This window comes from Trichechus manatus, unplaced genomic scaffold, assembly GCF_000243295.1.
Source record: "Trichechus manatus latirostris isolate Lorelei unplaced genomic scaffold, TriManLat1.0 scaffold00020, whole genome shotgun sequence".
Classification (NCBI taxonomy): Eukaryota; Metazoa; Chordata; class Mammalia; order Sirenia; family Trichechidae; genus Trichechus; species Trichechus manatus.
Window position 1 is genome coordinate 13,358,651 of NW_004443956.1, and position 20,322 is coordinate 13,378,972.

The window sequence follows — 20,322 nt, forward strand, 5'->3', positions numbered from 1 at the left end:
GAGGCCAACTCTTCAGACAGGGATTGGACTGGACTGTGGGACATAAAGTGATACTGGTGAGGAGTGTGCCTCTTAGCTCAAGTAGATACAAGAGACCAAAGAGGCAGCTTCTGTCCAGAGGTGAGATGGGAAGGCAGAGAGGTTTAGGAGCTGGTTGAATGGACATAGGGAATCAGGGGTGGAAAGGAGGAGTGTGCTGTCGCAGAATGGGGTGAGAAATTAGGGTCACATAACTATGTATAAATTTTTGTATGGGAGACTAACTTGAAATGTAAACTTCGTTTAAACTACAACAATAAAAAAAATTAAAGTGAGATGTGCGACTCTTCCTTCCACTTGAACACTTAGAGGCAATTGTAGGGTTATTAACTGGCCTAGTTTAAATATGGTTGTGTCTCAGGGAATAGGGAGGCCCAGGGAAAGGGAGAGAGACAGTGGAACGGCCGATCGGTGAAGTAGTCAGAACACACACAACCTTTATTGATTAAGTTCTCTGTCTTACGTGGGTGCCGTTCATGGTGCACAAAAACAAGTACAATAGTAACATCAAAGATTGCTGATCAAACATCACCATAACAGATATAATAATAATGAAAAAGTTTAAAGTGTTGGGAGAATTACTAAAAGTGACAGAGAGACAAAGTGAGCACGTTTTTGGAAAAATTGCACCGATAGGCTTGCTCGATGCAGGGTTGCCACAAATCTTCAATTTGTAAAAAACTCAATGTCTGTGAAGCACAACAAAGTGAAGCACAATAATATGAGGTGTGCCTGTACTGATTTTGCTTTACTCAGGGAAGTCCATGGCTGGTACACTTCTATCCCTCTAAGTCAGGCCAATAAACTAAATGCTGATACAGCAATAAGTCCCTAGATCTACTGACTCTAAAAGCCCTATATATTTGCTTTTACCCTCCCATAGAAAGGCAATGGACAAGTATTTATGACTGTAAGCCTTTTTTCTCATATCATACAGATACCTTAACATGAAGAGTCTGGCATGGCCACTGAGTAGATACATGCAATATATACTCCACAGTTTATACCTGTAGAATATAGAAGATTCCTTTAATTTCCCATTGATACGATTCAGAAAGTGGGTAGCCCAGCTATAGGCTTATGTTCTGAGGGCAGAAAAGATCAGACTTCTGAGACCACTAAGACCAAGCCTCTATTTTGAAGATGATTTCTTTAATTATTTCAGCATGCAGTGTTGTATCCAGCCTCTTGGTGGGTGTACTAGGAACTATTCTGAATGAATTAAGTATATATTTTCCATTAGCTGGGTTTGAACATGTAACTATCCAAGAAAAAGAAAAAGAAAAAAAACCCACTGGTAACACATTCCTACATTCTAGAAAAGAATGAACCATATTGATACTACTTCCCAATCCTAATATCATTAAATATGGGTAGTGAGCACATAAATTGGTATTTTGGACATACCCAAAACCAGTCTTTAATGGCTAGACATACTGAAAGGGAAAGCCAGAGATTCAAGCTCCAGAATGTGGATAGATCTTAAGAAGGAAAAAACTTCATTTCTTCCTTCTGCTCACCTGATTGCTCACATTGGCAGCTGAGTTTTGGGCAGGCAAGCAGCTCAAAAATCTTTATGGCCTTCCAGGTGCTGTAGTGTTGTATAGCATACTTAGCTTCTTAAAAAAGTCTGGTTGCTAACGAGTAAATCTACTGAAATTGCACTTTTAAAACAAAATCCAAATTTCAATATGATTTCTATCCAGTGGTTTTTAGTTGTTATATGCACTCCCTAATCTATATGTAACGTTTGTTGTCTACTGTATTAGGCCTTGTAGTTGGCTTTACAGGAGTCCCTGGTTGGCACAAACGGTTAAGCGTTTGACTACTAGCTGAAAGGTTGGCGCTTTGAACCTACCCTGAGGTGCCTCAAAGACAGGCCTGGTAATCTGCTTCCGAAAGGTCCCAGCCTTGAAAACCTTATGGAGCAGTTCTACTCTGCACACATAGGGTCGCTATGAGTTGGAATTGACTCAATGGAAATTAACCACAACAAGTGTGCTTTATGATTTGGATAATGTAAAGTAATAGTTAATACTGTGTGATGCGTCCATCTTATGTAAATGAAACTTTTGAAAATGATATTCTCCCAACAACCAATATATGTAAATTGCAGACCGACGCCTGATTACAACATGAAGTGAAAAGTTATGTTGCTAAACAGTACACACCACACTCCCCTTCAGTTATATGTTGATTTCTTTATCTGTGTGCAAAGGGGACAACAAAGGCTGAGAAAAAACACTACACCACACTTTATTTCAAAGCGTGGGATTGCAAGAAGGTTTTGTTTTCTTCTTTGTGCTTTTCCTTTTATAATCAGAGGAACATTATTTTTAAAAGAGATAACTGAATACTTCTCTAGATGTATCGAATTTTAAAAGTACAAAGAAAGCAAAAGGAATACCGTAGATGGCTTGATCAGACTAAGCCAAGATAATTGAACAGCCTCACCAATTTGTGAAGGAACTAATCCAAAGCAATGGGATTTTAATTTGCTTTTGACACAGCGTGCAAAGAGGAAAATACGGCAGAGATATGGAACTCAGAGTTTCTTCTGTGTGGTTCCTTAGATTGCTTTTCATTGAGCCAGCTACTTTAACTTCCATTTTTCTCCATAGAATATCCCCATTCTTCAATCATGCTCAAGACGAGCAGCTGTCATTTTTCCTTAGGACTCAGAATAACAGTGCTTTAGGGTTCTGTGCGAAGCCTCAAGAACCGGAGGAAAACCACCTTCGTAGCCCACAGCCTCTTGAAACAGGCTCACTCAAGCATTGCCCGAGGAGTCGGGCAGTCATTCATTAACAGGCTGTACACTCCATCCTCAGCGCGATGTCAGGGGAGCCTTGTTCTAAACTTTTCTCCCATTTCAACAGCTAGTTTCTACTGATCATTAAGGGAACACTATTAATTCTGATGTTTGTGCCACCATTGTACCAATGTACTTTACTAGCTCAAGTTAATGCTTTTCCAAGGGCTATAAGTAAGGGGACAATCCTGGTTCTGAGCTAAAGGAATTCCCATCTAAATGCAAATTGAGACAAACCCGTCTAGAATGCATGAGGAGGTACAGTAATTTTTCCACTATTTAATGTTCACCCTTCAAAATGCTTTTTCAAACAACTGGATGTATGTAAAGAAGTGTTCCTTACTAGAATTACACTGTTTGCTTCCTTGCACCGGCAGTTGTATGGGTAGAAAGTATCCAGAGTCTTGACTTCTTTGACTTAATACATGGTAAATAAGGCAGTACTTCAGACTTGTATACCTCAGCTCCCCAACATCTCTATTTGATGTCCCAAAGGAATCAAAGAAAATGTGCCCGAAATGGAGCTTATCTTTCATCCTCAGATCCACTCCCCCTCCCTGTAGTTTCCTATCTAAATCAATGACACTGCCATTCGTCCATGCTTGCCAGAAACTCGAGTCACCAGGGTCCTCCTCCCACATGCCACATATCCCGTCCTCACCAAGTCCAGCCTATTTTATCTCTTAAATTTTCTTATAATTAATCCCTCTCTCTAAATCTTCATTCTTGTAGCCTTAATCCAGCCCTTGGCCATCTCTCACTGGACTACTATTAAGACTTGCCTTACTGGTCTTCTTGCTTACCTCTTCCCACACGACTCCAACCTCTAGCCCATTCCTGGAGTAATCTTTCCACAAAGTGCATGTCTGACCAGATCACTGCTCTGAAAACCACTGCCAGTGAAGGCAAAGAAAGTCACTGTGAATTAACTTTATGGGAGTCCCTGTACACTGTGGTATATGAGAATGTTTGGCTGCAGTCTTGAAGAAATTAAAAGGCTGAAAACACCTCTGACCATACCAGCAGTAACCGCTGATCAGCAATAACATGATCGTGACTACAAGTGCGTTCCATTTTTATTGTAAATTTAAGGCATTCACATGTGTCACCCTCTCCAGTTAGTTCCCTCAGCAGCCAGTTGCTGTTTGAATACAAGCACTCTAACCATGCTCTTGTGAGGCAGTGTCCCAGCATGTTCTAGGGAGCATGTGCTCTTTATTTGGTGTGGTTTAAAATTATATGCTTCTGAGCTGTCTAACTGAATTCAGCTTATGGTTTGCAATACTGCTTAGTAGTATGTATACTTAGTGCCCTAAAAAGAAATTTTCCACATCAATGAAGAGTTCACAATATGCCTGTGTGCTGTGGCACACTGGAGAGCATGCCTGCCCTCCAGCATCAAGACAAAGCTTCTAAGCATGGCATTCGAGGCCTTCTGAGACCAGGTCACTCCATGAGGCCACACAGCTTGTTGAAGACATTGCCTGCTCCCTATACAGCGTGCTGACGCACAGGCGATTTCCTGGTCTCCTTCAAGGTATGGTCCTGCCCTCAGCTGAAGTGTGCCTTGTCTGACACCAGCCCTACTCGAGGTTAAGTCTCCTTTGCACTCGGCCCACAGAGCTCACTGTGTTGTACTGAAATGATGCCCACTTGCCTTTCTAGCCAAGCCAGCCTGAGGGACCTGGAGCGCTACAGGCCCTCAATAATGGAATCTGTGGTTGCTGCCACTAAAATCAGGAGAAAATTTACTCTGTTCCAATCTCACCATACCCAATGCCGTCGAGTTGATTCCGACTCATAGTGACCCTATAGGACAGAGTAGAACTGCCCCATAGCGTTTCCAAGGAGTGGCTAGTGGATTCGAACCACCAATCTTTTGGTTAGCAGCGGTAACACTTAACCACTGGGCCACCAGGGCTCCCACCATAGCACAGAGGTGGGCAAAACATTTTTTTGGTTCAAGGGCCACATGTCATGAGCAAGTTAGATATTTTTTTGAAAAATATAAGCATTCCACTCACTAATCTGCTTTTAATATGAGGAAGAAGAAACAGAAGGCTATATGATAAAATATAACAAATAAAAAGGAAACATATATAAGTTTAATATTTGCTAAAATCTCCAAAAGCAAATATCTTATTCACTTATTTATAAATACATTCAAAAATGGAGGAGGAGAAAAATGCTAACGTACATTGGTGTCCACAAGCTCTCAGAAAAATGCTGGCTAACGACATGAAAGAACATTGTTATAACTGCAGGGCTAGAGGGAATGCCCTCTCCACAGCACAAGGCTCAGCTCACCACCTAAGTGCTTGTTACGCCTTATCTAAGTGTCTCCTCAAAGCTTTCTTTGCAGGGCACCTTCTCTTGAATTTTGGAATTTCTCCTTAAAAGTTTGCTGCCATTAGTGCTAAGGAAACAAACCATTCTTTCCGTTGGAGGGTGAACTTGAGGAGAGAAAGAGAGAGAGACTGATTCCCATTGTACTTCGGGATAATATTCATATGTTTCTCAAGAAAGCTTTTACAACCCTTAGGACAAAATGAGAATAAAGGGGCACACCAGCCCAGGGGCAAGGACTGGAAGGCAGGAGGCGACAGGAAAGCTGGTAATAGGGAACCCAAGGTCAAGAAGGGAGAGTACTGACATGTCGTGGGGTTATTAACCAATGTCATAAAACAATATGTGTACTGACTGTTAATGAGAAGCTAGTTTGTTATGGAAACCTTCACCTAAAGTTCAATAATTAAAAAAAAAGATGGAAAAAAAAAACAGAAAAAAAGAAAGCTTTTACAGTCTTCTTCTTTCATCCCTCTTCTTCAAAAGGAATTAACTTAAAAAAAAATTTTTTTTATTGTTGTAGTTTAAATGAAGTTTACATTCCAAGTTAGTCTGCCATACAAAAATTTATACATACATTGTTATGTGACCCTAATTGTTCTCCCCATCCTGTGACAGCACACTCCTCCTTTCCACCCCTGATTCCCCATGTCCATTCAACTAGCTCCTAACCCTCTCTGCCTTTCCCATCTCACCTCTGGACAGAAGCTGCCCATTTAGTCTCTTGTATCTACTTGAGCTAAGAGGCACACTCCTCACGAGAATCATTTTATGTCCCACAGCCCAGTCCAATCCCTGTCTGAAGAGTTGGCCTCAGAAATTGTTTTAGTTCTGGGCTGATAGAGAATCCAGGGACCATGCTTTCCAGTGCTCCTCCAGTCTCAGCCAGACCATTAAGTCTGGTCTTCTTACTAGAATTTGAGTTCTGCACCCCACCTTTCTCCTGCTCCATCAGGGACTCTCTGTTGTGTTCCCTGTCAGGGCGGTCATTGGTGGTAGCCAGGCACCATCTAGTTCTTCTAGTCTCAGGCTGATGAAGTCTCTGGTTTATGTGGCCCTTTCTGTCTCTTGGGCTAATACTTTCTTTGTGTCTTTAGTGTTCTTCATTCTAAAAGGAATTAACTTAAAATGTGGAAGACACCCATCATTTAAAGCTAAATTGTAAAAAAAAAAAAAGCCAGAAGAGGGAAAAAGGAGTTATTAGAGCAGGTTAAGGATTGGGTGATGCTATATAGATCCAGGTTTCTACCATAACTGATGCATTGTTGACCCTTAGAATTTTAACTTCTTAAATCAAATGAGTTGATGCTTTTATTTGCCAACACTTTCTCCATACTAATATGAGATTCCTTGGCATTGGCTTTCAAGCTCTGATACAGTCCAACCCTAATATTCTGAGGTTGCTGCATTTTTATGCTCTCCTCTGACCAACCACTAGCAAATGCTAAAATTCTTTTGGTGATAATTACCAGCAAGCACATACTACTTTTCCAGTTGGGTAAACAGTGTATTTAGATCAAGTTGTTTTTGTTGTCGTGTGCCACTGAGTTGATTCCGACTCATAGCCACCCCCGTGTAACAGAGTAGAACTGCCCCACAGGGTTTTCTTGGCTGTAATCTTTATGGAAATAGATCATCAGGTTTTTCTCCCAGCCAGGTCTTTCTCCTGCAGAGCCTCTGGGTGGGTTCCACCGACAACCATTTGGTTATCAGCTGAACTCTTAACTGCTGTGCCACTGGGGCTCCTTTTAGTCTTTATTTAATTAGCAAAAGTGCTTTAGCGCCTAAATAAAACTGTCCTTCTGGTAGCTCAGTGGTTAAGAGCTTGGCTGTTAACCAAAAGGTCGGCAGTTTGAATCCACCAGCCATTCCTTGGAAACCATATGGGGCAGTTCTACTGTGTCCTATAGGGTCACTATGAGTTGGAATCGACTCTATGGCAACGGGTTTGGTTTTTTTGGTTTTTTGGTACCTTAGTTTCCTTTCTGAGATTTCTGGTCACTGAAATACCAGGATTATTTTTTGCTGTCCATTCAGTGGGCAAAGCATATTTGTTAACGTAACGAACGTGCCCTAGGAATTCTTAAAATAAGTGCCCGTCCCTTCCCCTAGCGTAATGACAGCACTTATCATTTCACAACTGTGGCTGACAAAACTCCAGGAGCTACGAAGTACTTATTCAAACCTGGCTACTTTCTTCTGCTTGTATTCTAAAAGGCTCTACAGAAGAATTTACACACACACTCAGGATTATATATATGCTGCTCCAAAACTCTATTTTTGGATTAAAAATATGTCTCTGCAGATACAAACGGAAGAGGTTTTATGAACAAAATAAAGCAAAACCTTGAGGTAAAAAGAGTCAACATCCTTTCCTTGAAGGTAGTTACTCTGGGGAAGAATGTACAAGGATTCCGAAGACCAGGCCACTGCTCAGACCAATGGGCCCTGCTTTTGGCCATGGACATCCCTCCATTTGGGACTTGTCTTCTTTCTGTTCAAGTCATGATTCCAGTAGAGTGGGAACATTGGAAGAGTGCCAGTTATAATACCTTTTTTGACAGTTAGGAGAATAGATATTCTCTGTCTCTCTCTTCAACACACAGGCAACACTTGTCTATGTTCCAACTCATGATAACCAATCCTATTACAAATCAGTCCTCTCTGTAGCCCCTACTCCTTGACCCAGTGTGATTTTTTTTTTCCAGACTATTTTTAAAATATCTAATCTACTGTGAGTAATGAACTAGGGAACTGTTAGTTTGCCATTTCTGGGCAGATAGTTTTGAAATCAGCACCTTATTAGGTTGTAACTGGACATTGAAAATGGCAGACAATATAAAAACAAAGTACTTGTAGGGCATATAAAATCTGTAACTGCTTCTTAGTGATTTGAAATATTTATAGATTTTAAACGTGAAAGTTGGGCAATAAAAAAGGAAACTGAAGAAGAATTGATGCATTTGAATTACAGAGTTGGTGAAGAATGTTGATATATCACAGACTGCCAGAAGAACAGACAAATCTATATTGGAAGAAGTACTGGCAGAATGCTCCTTACAAGCAAGGATGGTGAGACTTCATCTTGCTTACTTTGGACATATTATCAGGAGGGACCAGTCCCCGGAGAAGGACATCATGCCTTAGTAAAGTAGAAGGTCAGTGAAAAGGAGGAAGACCCTCAACAAGATGGATTGACACAGTGGCTGAAACAATAGGCTCAAACATAGCTACTATTGTGAGGATAGCACAGGACCGGGCAACGTTTTGTTTTGCTACATATGGGATCGCTATGAGTCGGAACTTACTTGACGGCACCTAGCAACAACAATAACAACAACAACAAAGTGCTTTTCTATCTTTCAGCAACCTTGAAAGACTGGCTTGTGATTTTTTCCTTCCACATAGTAATACTAGGAAAACAAAGGATCTTGGAGACTAACTCAGTATCAAGAATGTCAGTTTTTAAAACAAACCCAAAGCTCTGGTTTATTTTCTATTGTTTGAGTCACTGACTTCAGGGTCAGATTAAGTAAAGCATGTGAAGCCCCTAAACACTGGTAATCTGTGGTGTCCACTCCTCTGCTTACTCACGGATTCGAATGGGATATGTGAATAATACATATACATGTATGTATATATACATATATAAGTGTGTGTGTGTGTCTTACCTATCCATGAAGTAACTTCTTTTAAATGCAACTATAACATTAGCGATGGAACACGAAAGTGGCGTATGCCATTTTAGTGGGATGAGATGAACTGGATTATAAAATTTTTAGTGGATGCGGGGTACCAAAATTTTCACTATATGCCACATTTTCTACAAAATGAATATTCCACATATTCTACAACAAAGAAAATGAATCAGTGAATTTAGTTGTTTCAACAATTAATGTAAATTCTGTTGATTTCCCACAATGAAAAGTTGACTTTCACCAATTTTGCTTTAAATGACTCGTACTTCAGTTTTGATGCTTTTTTGGTAATAAATGCTATAATTATAAATGAACAAATGAAAAGATGTCATAAAAGAAAACTTAATGATCAGAAAACAAACATTACAACAAATTACTATATTTTTAGATAGAGCTTTCATTTCTAACACATTATAATTAAAAACATTTCTTTCTATTCTTTGCGCGTACAAATTCTTCAATGATTTCATCACAATTAAGCTGCCAAATGATATCTACTTCCATATATAATAAGAATAATGAAGCGAGTCTTTCTTGAATCGTTGTATGATGACGGTTTTTGAGTCTCTGTAAGGATGAAAATAAGCATTCTGTTGTGCAGTTTGTGATCATTAAGTTAGGAATATACGTAAAGCAATTTCAACATTGGGAAATACACATTGTATCTTGTCTTCTATTATGGAATCATACATGCCTACATGAGTAAAATTTGTCTTTCCTGAATCTGTAAACTTAGTTCTCATATAAGAAGGAAATTGTCATATTTCTTTGCAACGGTTTGTATTTAAGTCATAGGGATAAGCCTGCACTAATTTCTTGGATGCCTTCATGCATTCTTCATCATGTACATCCATGCTGTTTAAGAAGTAAAATCTATTTGAAAGAACTTCATACACTTTCAACCTTCTTTTCATGCAAGATTCAAGTGTGTCGATGATGGTGTAGTATGTGGTTACATAAAATTGATCTCTGACACTCAGTACTTTTGGAACACTTCTGTCATCTAGTTGTTTCTTTCTAATGCTTCTGTGACTGTGAACTGCTTGATAATCAGTATTTGGCCATTTTGTTGCGTTTTCAAAATCTTCTCTTAAAATATGTAAATATACAGTTAATGACTGGTAGAAATCTGTGCATGTCTTTAAACTTACTTTTGAATCTTGGAGAGCTTGACTTGTTCAAGGAAAATGCTGCAACATATTATTCCCAATTATCAACGTAAGTACATACTCTATAGTGTTTGCATTTTGTTGGCGATGTTTTCATCTTCTCTTTTGGTATCTGGTCATTAGCAATATTTTCTAAAGCATCTAGAATCTGAGCGTACGATTCAAGGATTGCACTCGTTGCTGCAGCACGCACTTCCCACCTTGTATTAGAAAGACATTTTAATACTCGATCATTGCGTAAATATGTTTTAAGAACTGTTTATCGGCTAGTAGAGGGAGCAAAAAATGTGTAGAGTAATTGAACAGTAGAAAAAAAATCAACTGCTTCCAGACAACAGTCTACTGCGCTAATATCCTACAAGATTAATTAAGAGAATGTGCAGCACATGGTATGAAAATGGCATACTCATTACGTTTGAAAATTTTCTATTGCATGCCTTTATAATGCCCGGACATACTGGCAGCATTGTCATAGGACTGGCCTCTGCACTTAGAAAATCAATTTTGCAAACTTCACATAAATAGTGAAGTACTTGACTTGCAATTTCTTCACCGGTATGACTTTAAGCTAGTAAATGTGATAAATTGCTCAACAGGGTTTCCATCTCTTGGAGACAGATATCTTAAAAAAAAATACTTAGCTGATCTGTGTGAGAAAGATCAGGAGTAGACTCTACAGACAAACTGAAATGTCAAGCTATACTTGTTTCACTGAAAATAGTTCATGGAACTTTATCACTTATTAAATTTATTAATTCTTCACATGTTGTTTTAGACATAAACGTTGGATTTCCCTTTCCTATGTTTCCGTATTTTGCCATGTGGCTGCTAAAAATGGATAAAACTGAGCAACAGGTTCAAGTAGACCCCCCAAATTTCCATTTGTGGGGACCCAAACACTTCATTTTCTATGACAGTCTGCTCCCATAAAGATTACAGCCTTGGAAACCCTACGGGGTAGTTCTATGCCATCCTGTAGGGTTGCTTTGAGTCAGCATTGACTCAGTGGCAACAAGTTTGGATTAACCTTATACAACCTAGCTTCCAGAGAATTTGTTTGTTGGAAAAGACACCGAAGACGGCTCTTGTACCAAGGTGGAAGGGACTCTACCAAGTCCTCCTCCTCATGGACACCATTGTAAAACTTCAAGGGATCTAACCTTGAGTAAGATGAGAATTACTCATAAACCTCCTGAAGCAAACAGCTTCTCAAGATAGACTGCTTTTCTCAAGAGTTTTGGAATAAGCAGAAGATATCACAGAAAAAAAGGAAGAAAGAAAAACAGCTTCTGCCCAAGACCTAAGATTCCCTATTGATCCCTTTCCTATGCTTCTTTCAGTAGTATGATTTGTTTACTCCTAGCCTTTTCTCTTTTGCCATTACCCACTTCTGGCAACTTTCAGAACTCCATTTTAAAGTTATCACAAGTGATTGCAGATTCTTTAAATTTGATCAACTTCTAGGTATGCCATCCATCTCCAGACCACAATTCTTGTTTGCTAGCCTATCCCTTAAACAGGACTCAAACATCAGCATCACCCTCCTTCACTTTAGATAACCCCCTTTAATGCTTCTTCCTTCTATTATTCTTTTATTTGTTCACCTCCTGGGTGTTATGTCCTTTGCCAAGGAAAATGTAACCTGTACCTTCGGAGGAATCCTTAGGAATTTCTTTTATTAAATCAACCAAGAAGCCCCTATTAGTTTACGCCCAGCATAGAGAACGAAAAGAAAACTTCAGAATGTAGCCACCCCCTCCTATTATGCCCATCTACCTGGAAGTATTACTGATTCCTGGTTTATGAGGTCCATTAGGGCTATATTATCAACTGTAGGGTTATGCAGAGAGTTCCTGGGTGGCGCAAGGATTAAGCACTCGACCACTAGTTGAAAGGTTGGTGGTTCAAACACATCCAGAGGTGCCTTGGAAGACAGGCCTGGTGATCTGCTTCTGAAAGATCGCAGCCTTGAAAACTCTACGGAGCACAATTCTACTCTGCATACATGGGGTCGCTATAAGTTGGAATCAACTCGACAGCAACTAACAACAACAACAGGGGTTATGTAACTTAAAAAAGTTGTTAGAAACCTATCCTTAACTCTTGCCAAAGTCCGTAACGGCACTGCAGGAGCTAAAGAAGTCCAACAAAAGAGTTCAAATTCTTTAGCAAGAATAGTGATGGATATAACCTAATTGCCTTAGATTTCTCCTGGCCAGTCAGGGAGGTGTATGTGCTATAGCGAAAACCTCTTGTTGCAAGTGCGTAAACAGCACCAGCAAAATAGAGACATCTTTCACTAGACTTAGAGAGAAGGCTTCTTGGCTTTCCAAGTAGGACCCAACTAGAATGTGGGTCATATTTTCTAATCTCAGCCTGGGATCTTCAGGCCCTTGGTTACTGAGCATCCTACAAGGTCTGCTGATGATCTTACTGGTTGTTATAGTTGCCATCTTCCTAGTCAAATTCATACTTTCCAGAATGTTAATGCTAGTGTACAGCCATTAGCCTGACAAATGGTATCCTTCTGCCTACAAGAAGAAATCTGTGAGAAGCTTCATCAGAATATGACAGCATCATTGACCTTCAAACAGAGATGAAAATGGTGACCTGGAAGTAATACCAACTATTGGTCATACTCTTGTGTCCAAGAGGATGACCAAAGGGGGGAATTGTCAACCAGTTTAGACCAGCTGCAGTTGCTTCCACATATAAACCTTGTTTAACTGGTATTTCCCAAACACGCATTCTCTTGAGACTTCATCATAGTAAAGCCAAGAAATTTTGTACCTATTATGAATAAAAAAAAAGGATATGTTGTCCAATTACAAACTTGCTCCCCCTTTGAAAGGACCTGCCTTCACTTAAATGACAACTTTTCATAACGTATCCCTTTTTTCCGACTAACTTCCTCAAAGGTTCTATAAAAAGAGATTGCTATTCTTCTCAAATTGAAGTCCTTGGTATCTCCTCTTGAGTGTCAGGTTTTCTTGCTGCAGCAATTTGGTTTACTCCCAAATAAAATCTTTCTTAAAATTTCTATAACTTAACTTCAGAATCTGTCATTTAACACATGCATTTCTCTGGATTATTTCATCTACTATCACGACACCAATTACCATTTATATTATGATGACTCTCAAATATGAATTTATAGCTCCAGACTCACATATCCAATTACCCCTTAGACACCTCTATTTGAATGTCCTACAGACACCTTATTGTACCACCATCACCCAACATACACATGCATGCACACAACAAACATGCACACATGTGTGCACATACACATACACACGCTACTCTTTTCTTCCTATTCTGTTCTCTATCTCAGCAAATGGAACTACCACCTATCTAGTTTCCCAAGGCAAAACCTCTGGAATCATCCTTGATTCCTTGCTTATTCCCCCTTGTCATGGATTGAATTGCGTTCCCCCAAAATATCTGTCAACTTGGCTGGGTCATGATTCTCAGTATTGTATGATTGTGTACCATTTTGTAATCTGATGTGATTTCCTTTTGTGTTGTAAAATCAACCAGTATGATGTAATAAGATGGTTTAGCGACAGTTATACTGATGAAGTCTACAAGATTAGATAGTGTCTTAAGCCAATCTCTTTTGAGATATAAAAAAGAGAAGCAAGCAGAAAGACATGGGAACCTCACACCACCAAGAAAGCAGTGCCGGGAACAGAGCACATCCTTTGGACCTGAGGTTCCTGCACTGAGATGCTCCCAGACCAAGGGAAGACTGATGCATCACAAGGACCTTCCTCCAGAGCCGACAGAGAGAGAAAGCCTTCCCCTGGAGCTGATGCCCTGAATTTGGACTTGTAACCTACTGGACTGTGAGAGAATAAATTTCTCTTTGTTAAAGGCATCCACTTGTGGTATATCTGTTAGAGCAGCACTAGATGACTAAGACATCCCTCAATCCATCAATCACTATGTTCCAAATTCCTGGCAATTCTACCTCTTAAATAGCTCTAACGTTTTTAACATCAGCCCACTTCTTTTTATCTTCACCTGCCACAAGGTCGAGATTACTTCAAACTACATCTCATCTAGGCTTCTGTTCTGCCCAAATCCACACCCACCCATTCTAAAATGCCAGGTGGTTATTGCTCTCCCCTGAGTAACAAAATTTTGCACTTCCTCTGGGAAAGGCTCTTTCATTCATGAAGAAAGGACTGGGTATTCTCTCCCATAATAAGTAAACAGGTACTATCACACACTATTGTAATTGCTTACTGGCCTGTATTCCCAAATAGACCATAGCTCCTTTCTTTGTTCAATTAGTAGATATTGATCAAACCTTCCCATGAGTAACGCATAGTGCTGTAGTTGTTGTTAGGTGCTATCGAGTCGGTTCTGACTCATAGCAACCCTACGTACAACAGAAGGAAACATTGCTCAGTCCTGTGTCATTCTCACAATGGATGCTGTGTTTGAGCCCGTTGTTTCTGCCACTGTGTCAATCCACTTCATCAAGGGTCTTCCTCTTTTTCACTGACCCTCTATCTTACCAAGCGTGATGTCCTTTTCCAGGGTCTGGTCCCTCCTAATAACACGTCCGAAGTGCGTGAGATGAAGTCTTGCTATCCCCGCTTCTAAGGAGCAATCTGGCTGCACTTCTTCCAAGACAGATTTGTTTTTTCTTTTGGCAGTCCACGGTATACTCAATAGTCTTCACCAACACCATAATTCAAAGGCATCAATTCTTCTTCAGTCTTCCTGATTCATTGTTCAGCTTTTGCATGCATATGAGGTGACTGAAAATATCATGGCTTTGGTCAGGCACATCTTAGACCTCAAAGTGATATCTTTGCCTTTCAACACTTTAAAGAGGTCTTCTGCAGCAGATTTGCCCAATGCAATGCGTCATTTGATTTCTTGACTGCTGCTTCCATGGGTATTGATTGTGGATCCAAGTAAAATGAATCCTTGACAACTTCAATCTGTTCTTCATTTATCATGATGTTGCCTATTGGTCCAGTTGTGAGGATTTTTGTTTTCTTTATGTTAAGATGTAATCTATACTGAAAGCTATAGCCTTTGATCTTCATCAGTAAGCACTTCAAGTCCTCTTCACTTTCAGCAAGTAAGGCTGGGTCTTCTGCATAACTCAGGTTGTTTGTGAGTCTTCCTCCAATCCTGATGCTGTGTTCTTCTTTGTATAGCCCAGCTTCTCGGATTATTTGCTCAGCATATAGATTAAATAAGTATGGTGAAAGGACGCAACCCTGACACACACCTTTCTTGATTTTAAACCATGTAGTATCCCTTTGTTCTGTTTGAACAACTGCCTCTTGGCCTATGTACAGGTTCTGCATGAGCACAATTAAGTGTCCTGGAATTCCCACTTTTCACAATGTTATCCATAATTCATTATGATCCACACAGTCAAGTGTCTTTGCATAGTCAATAAAACACAGGTAGAAGTGATTCTTGAGAATTCCAGGAAGATGGCGGTGTAAACAAACCATCATTCTGACTGACTCTCCTCCACAAATACAAGAAATACAGCAAGGAAATGGTGCTCAACTTTGAGGGACTCTGAATCTGAAAGCAGCGGAGAACTGCATCAATAAGAATCAACAAATCAAAAGAGTCGCATATGGTAGGAAAATCACTTTTCCCGCTGTCCCTGCCCCTCCCCAAGCCATGCTGACCTCGGGTTACTGCGGCCTGGGGTAGTGGCGCCAGAAAAAAGGCCTGCTTTCCTAACTACCACATCCCTGTCTGTACAAAGAGACAGGACCCCAAGCTTCTGCCTTAAAATCAGCAAGGCAGATCACCCTGGAGGTCTGTTTGGAGTGTGCCAGTGCCTCCCCCACCCAGACACTGTCTGTTGCAAGCCGACTGTGAAGCGCTGCAGGAGCCCTGTGCAGTGGAGTCTGCTCTCATAGCCAACACGCTACCTGCCTCCCTGTTTACCCCATAGCCCAGGTCTCTGAAACCAACAGAACAAACCTCCTGGGGAGTCAGTTCCGGTCTGTCTGCTCTCTTTCAGTTAGTACTGAGGACTGCTGACTGAGGCTGCTCAGTAAGAAGCAGGTATCTTTAGTGGAGGCTTCACCCAAAGCCAATATAGTCCAGGGGTGGGGGTGGGGAGCTCTGATAGCAACAAAACAGACTTCCTTGGGGGTCCGTTTGGAGCATGACAGCCCTTCTCCCATCTGGACACCGTCACCTGAATTGCTACAGAAGGATCCCGCAGTGGAGTCTGCTCCTAAAGTCAGCATTCTACCTGCCTCCTTGTGCTCCCCATAGCTCTGGCCTTTGAAACCAACAGTACAAACCTCCCTGGGGGTCAGTTAGGGTTAGTCTGCTCCCACTTCTATGTTGACACTGAGGACTGCTGACTGAGGCTGCTGTGCATTAGGAAGCAGGAGTCTTTGAGTGGAGGCTGCACTCACAGCCAACATCTAGTGGGAGGACTGTGATAACAACAAGGCAGACCTCCATGGGGATCTGACCAGAGTGTGACACTTGCTCCCCCACCTGGTAATTGTTGGTTGTCAGGCTGTTGCAAACTGCTACAGAAGGACCCCACAGTGGAGTCTTCTCCCGTAGTCAGCACTCTACATGCTTTCCCGTGCATTCCATAACTCAGGCCTCTGAAACCAACAGGACAGACCTCCCTGGGGATCAGTTTGGGTCTGTCTGCTGTCCCTTACAGTCACTGCTGAGGAGTGCTGACTGAGGCTGCTGTGTGCTAGGAAGCAGTCATCTTGATGCTACATCCACAGCCAACATACTACCGGGTGGGCTCTGATAGCAACAAGGCAGCCCTCCTTGGGGGTCTGTTTAGAGTGTGACTACCCTTTCCAAACTGGTAACTGTTGGCTGCTGGACTGATATGAACTCCTACAGAAGGTTCCCTACAGTGGTGTCAGGAGGTGGTTCACCTAAGTGGAGACTGCTCCCCCAACCACCACAGGGACACTGGGACTCTGAAATCAACAAGACAGAGCTCTCAGAGGTCCTTCTTGGTAGTGACAGCAACTCCTTCTCCTGAAATGGAAGAAAGTCTGCCTTTGTTTACCCTGAATGCCAGCTCATATATAAGCAGCCCCCACAGAGCAGGGAAGGAAACCTCAGGAAAAAACAGGGGGCAGCACCCAGCCCTGAATGGGGGCTTGCTGGGTGTGGATTTTCTGACTAAAAACGTTATTGTAGAAACAGAGAAGGGAAGGGAGTAATAACCAGATGGAGGGGACAGTGCTCCCTGGTAGATAGATTGATTAGCATGTGATGTCTTGCCTGAGTGGCGGCGCCTGCCTGCTGGTGCACAGGCTGACCACAGTGGGTTCTCTGGTGTGTTTGAGAGAGACTGAAAGTTGAAAAACAAGATAAGGAATTTTCAGATCCCAGTTAAACCAGGGAGGGAGAAGGAGCTATCACAGAAAGGGAGAGGAAATGGTAAGCAAAGGCCAAAGACTCTGCACACCTAAGAGTTTCTTGCAGAAAGTAGTGCAGGCAAACACACCAAACACTGGGGAAAACTGAGAAAGTTAACACCCTCAAATATTCTAATGCGCTAACAAAAAATCACAAGGCACACAAAGAAGAGAAACAACGGCCCATCCAAATGAACATGAGAAAGGGAGTGAAAGCGCATGTAGGGAAGGATAATTAGTGGAAAAAAAAGGAAGACTATAATACATCATTAAACAAAATTAAAGAACTAAGGGAAAACATAGACAAAGAGCTAAAAGAAATAAGGAAAACAATGCAAGAACAAAATGGAGATCTAAAAAAAGAGATATTGTAACTGAAAGTGTCAGTAACTGAAATGGGAAACAGCATAGAAAGACTTACCAACAGATTTAATCATGCAGAAGAAAGAGGATAAGCCAGTTAAAATTGCAGATGCTGAAAAACAATAAGAATGGAGGCTCAAGAAGGCTAAACACAGTTTAATGGAATTATGGGACAACAAGAGGATGCATATACTTGTGAAAGATGGACAATGAATAAAGAAGCTGAAGAAGAATGATGCCTTTGAATTATGGTGTTGGTGAAGAATATTGAATATAGCATGGATTTCCAGAACAATGAACAAATCTGTCTTGGAAGAAGTACAGCCAGAATGCTCCTCAGAAGCGAGGATGGTGAGACTTCATCTCAAGTACTTTGGACAAGTTATCAGGAGGGACCAGTCCCTGGAGAAGGACATCATGCTTGGTACAGTAGAGAGTCAGTGAAAAAGAGGAAGACCCTCAAAGAGATGGATTAACACAGTGGCTGCAACAATGGGCTCAAACATAGCAACAATTGAGAGGATGGTGCAGGACTGGGAAGTGCTTCGTTCTGTTGTACATAGAGTCACTATGAGTTGGAACTAACTCAATGGCACCTAATAATAAATAATAATAACAAGAGACTTAATATACATATCATAGAAATTCCAGAAAGAGATGAGAGAGAGAAAAGGATAGAAAGAATATTTGAAGAAATAATGACAGAAAATGTCCCCAATCTAACTAAGGACATGAATCTACAAATCCAAGAATCTCAAAGAACCCCAAGTAGGATAAGCCCAAACATATCTACACCAAGACACATCATAGTTAGGCTCTCAACAATTAAAGATAAAGACAGAATACTGAAAGCAGGGGGAGAGAAGCAAACAGCCACATACAAAGGATCCTCAATAAAATTAAGTGCTGATTTTTCCTCTGAAACAATGGAGAGCAGAATGCAATGGAATAATATATTTAAAGTGCTAGAAGAAGAAAACCGTCAACCAAGAATACTATATTCAGCAAAACTATCAATCAAGGGTGAGAGTGAAATTAAAACATTCCCAAACAGAAGCTGAGAGAGTTCGTATCCACCAGACTGGCCCTACAAAAAATACTAATGGGAGTTCTGTAGATAGATGGCAGGGAAAAGACACGAGAAAGTAATTCAAAGCTATACATAAAAAGAAAGGGAAATGCATGGACACGTATAAGGGCTAGCAATAAGGTATTCATGTTTAATAATTCTAAATGTTTTGTCCTTCATGCTTTTTAATAACAAATATATAAAAAGCAAGGATAAAGTTAGACTACAGGGCACTTAGAATATAAAGACATAATGATAACAACAAAAGGAGGTGGGAGAGCAATGGTATAGATACAGAATTGCTTGTATGTTACTGAAGTTAAGTTGGTACTAACTTATGCTAGAATGTTATAAACACAAGCTGTTAAATGTAATATTCATGGTAACTACTAAGAAAATATACACAAAAAGTACACAAAAGGAAAGGTGTAACAAACCAAAAATGCTTAGCATAATAAACCAGTAAAACACGAAAGCAAGCAGTACTAAAGGAGAAAGATGAGGAAGGCTTAAGACACACGAAAAACAAATAAAAAAATGGCAGAAGTAAGTCACTTTTTATCAGTAATTACAGTGAATATAAGTGGACTAAATCCTTCAATCAAAAGGCAGAGAGTAGCAGAATGGATTAAAAAAACATGATCCAACTATATGCTGTTTACAAGAGACACACCTTAAACCCAAGGACACAAACAGGTTGAAAGTGAAAGGATGGAAAAATATTCCATGCAAATAATAATCAAAAGAGAACTGGGGTGGCAATCTTAATATCAGACAAAGTAGACACTAAGACAAAATCTGTCAGAAGAGATAAAGATGGACATTATATAATGATAAAAGGGTCAATTAATCAAGAATATTTAACAATCATAAATACATGTGCATCCAACATTGGGGTACCTAAATGTATAAAGCAAACGCTGGAAAAATTGAAGGTAGAAATAGTACTACAATAATAGTTGGAGACTTCAATACACCATTTTCAATACTGGACAGAACATCTAGAAAGAAAATCAACAAGGAAACAGAAAACCTGAATGACACTATAAACCAACTATACCTAACAGACTCCTCCCCAAATCAGTACAATATACATTCCACTGCAGTGCACATGGATCATTCTCCAGGATAGGCTGCATTCTAAGTCACAAAGCAAGTCACGATAAATTTAAAAAGTTTGAAATCATACAAAGTATTCTCTCTGACCACAACAAAGTGAAGCTAGAAATCAATAACAGAAAAAAACAAAAACCTGGAAAATACACCAACATAAGGAAATTAAACAATGCACTATTAAACTGCTAATGGATCAAGGAAGAAATACAAAGAGAAATCACAAATGAAAAGGAAAGTCAAATGAAAAGGAAAGCACAACATACTAAAACTTATGGGATGCAGCGAAGGCAGTAATACTAAAAGGGAA

At 40.4% G+C, this 20,322-nt stretch overlaps 1 protein-coding gene across 3 annotated transcripts in view; it reads right to left on the minus strand.

Annotated features, from left to right (window-relative positions):
- Positions 1-20,322, minus strand: part of PRKAG2 (protein kinase AMP-activated non-catalytic subunit gamma 2) — a 405,892-nt gene that overhangs the window by 120,897 nt on the left and 264,673 nt on the right. Inside the window, exon 5 of one of the 3 annotated variants that reach the window (XM_023727953.1) lies at positions 11,365-11,374. The exons of the other annotated variants lie outside the window; for them this stretch is intronic. Within the exon in view, the coding sequence (XP_023583721.1) occupies positions 11,365-11,374 (10 nt within the window). The remainder of the gene's footprint in view (positions 1-11,364; positions 11,375-20,322) is intronic. 3 annotated transcript variants of the gene reach the window in all.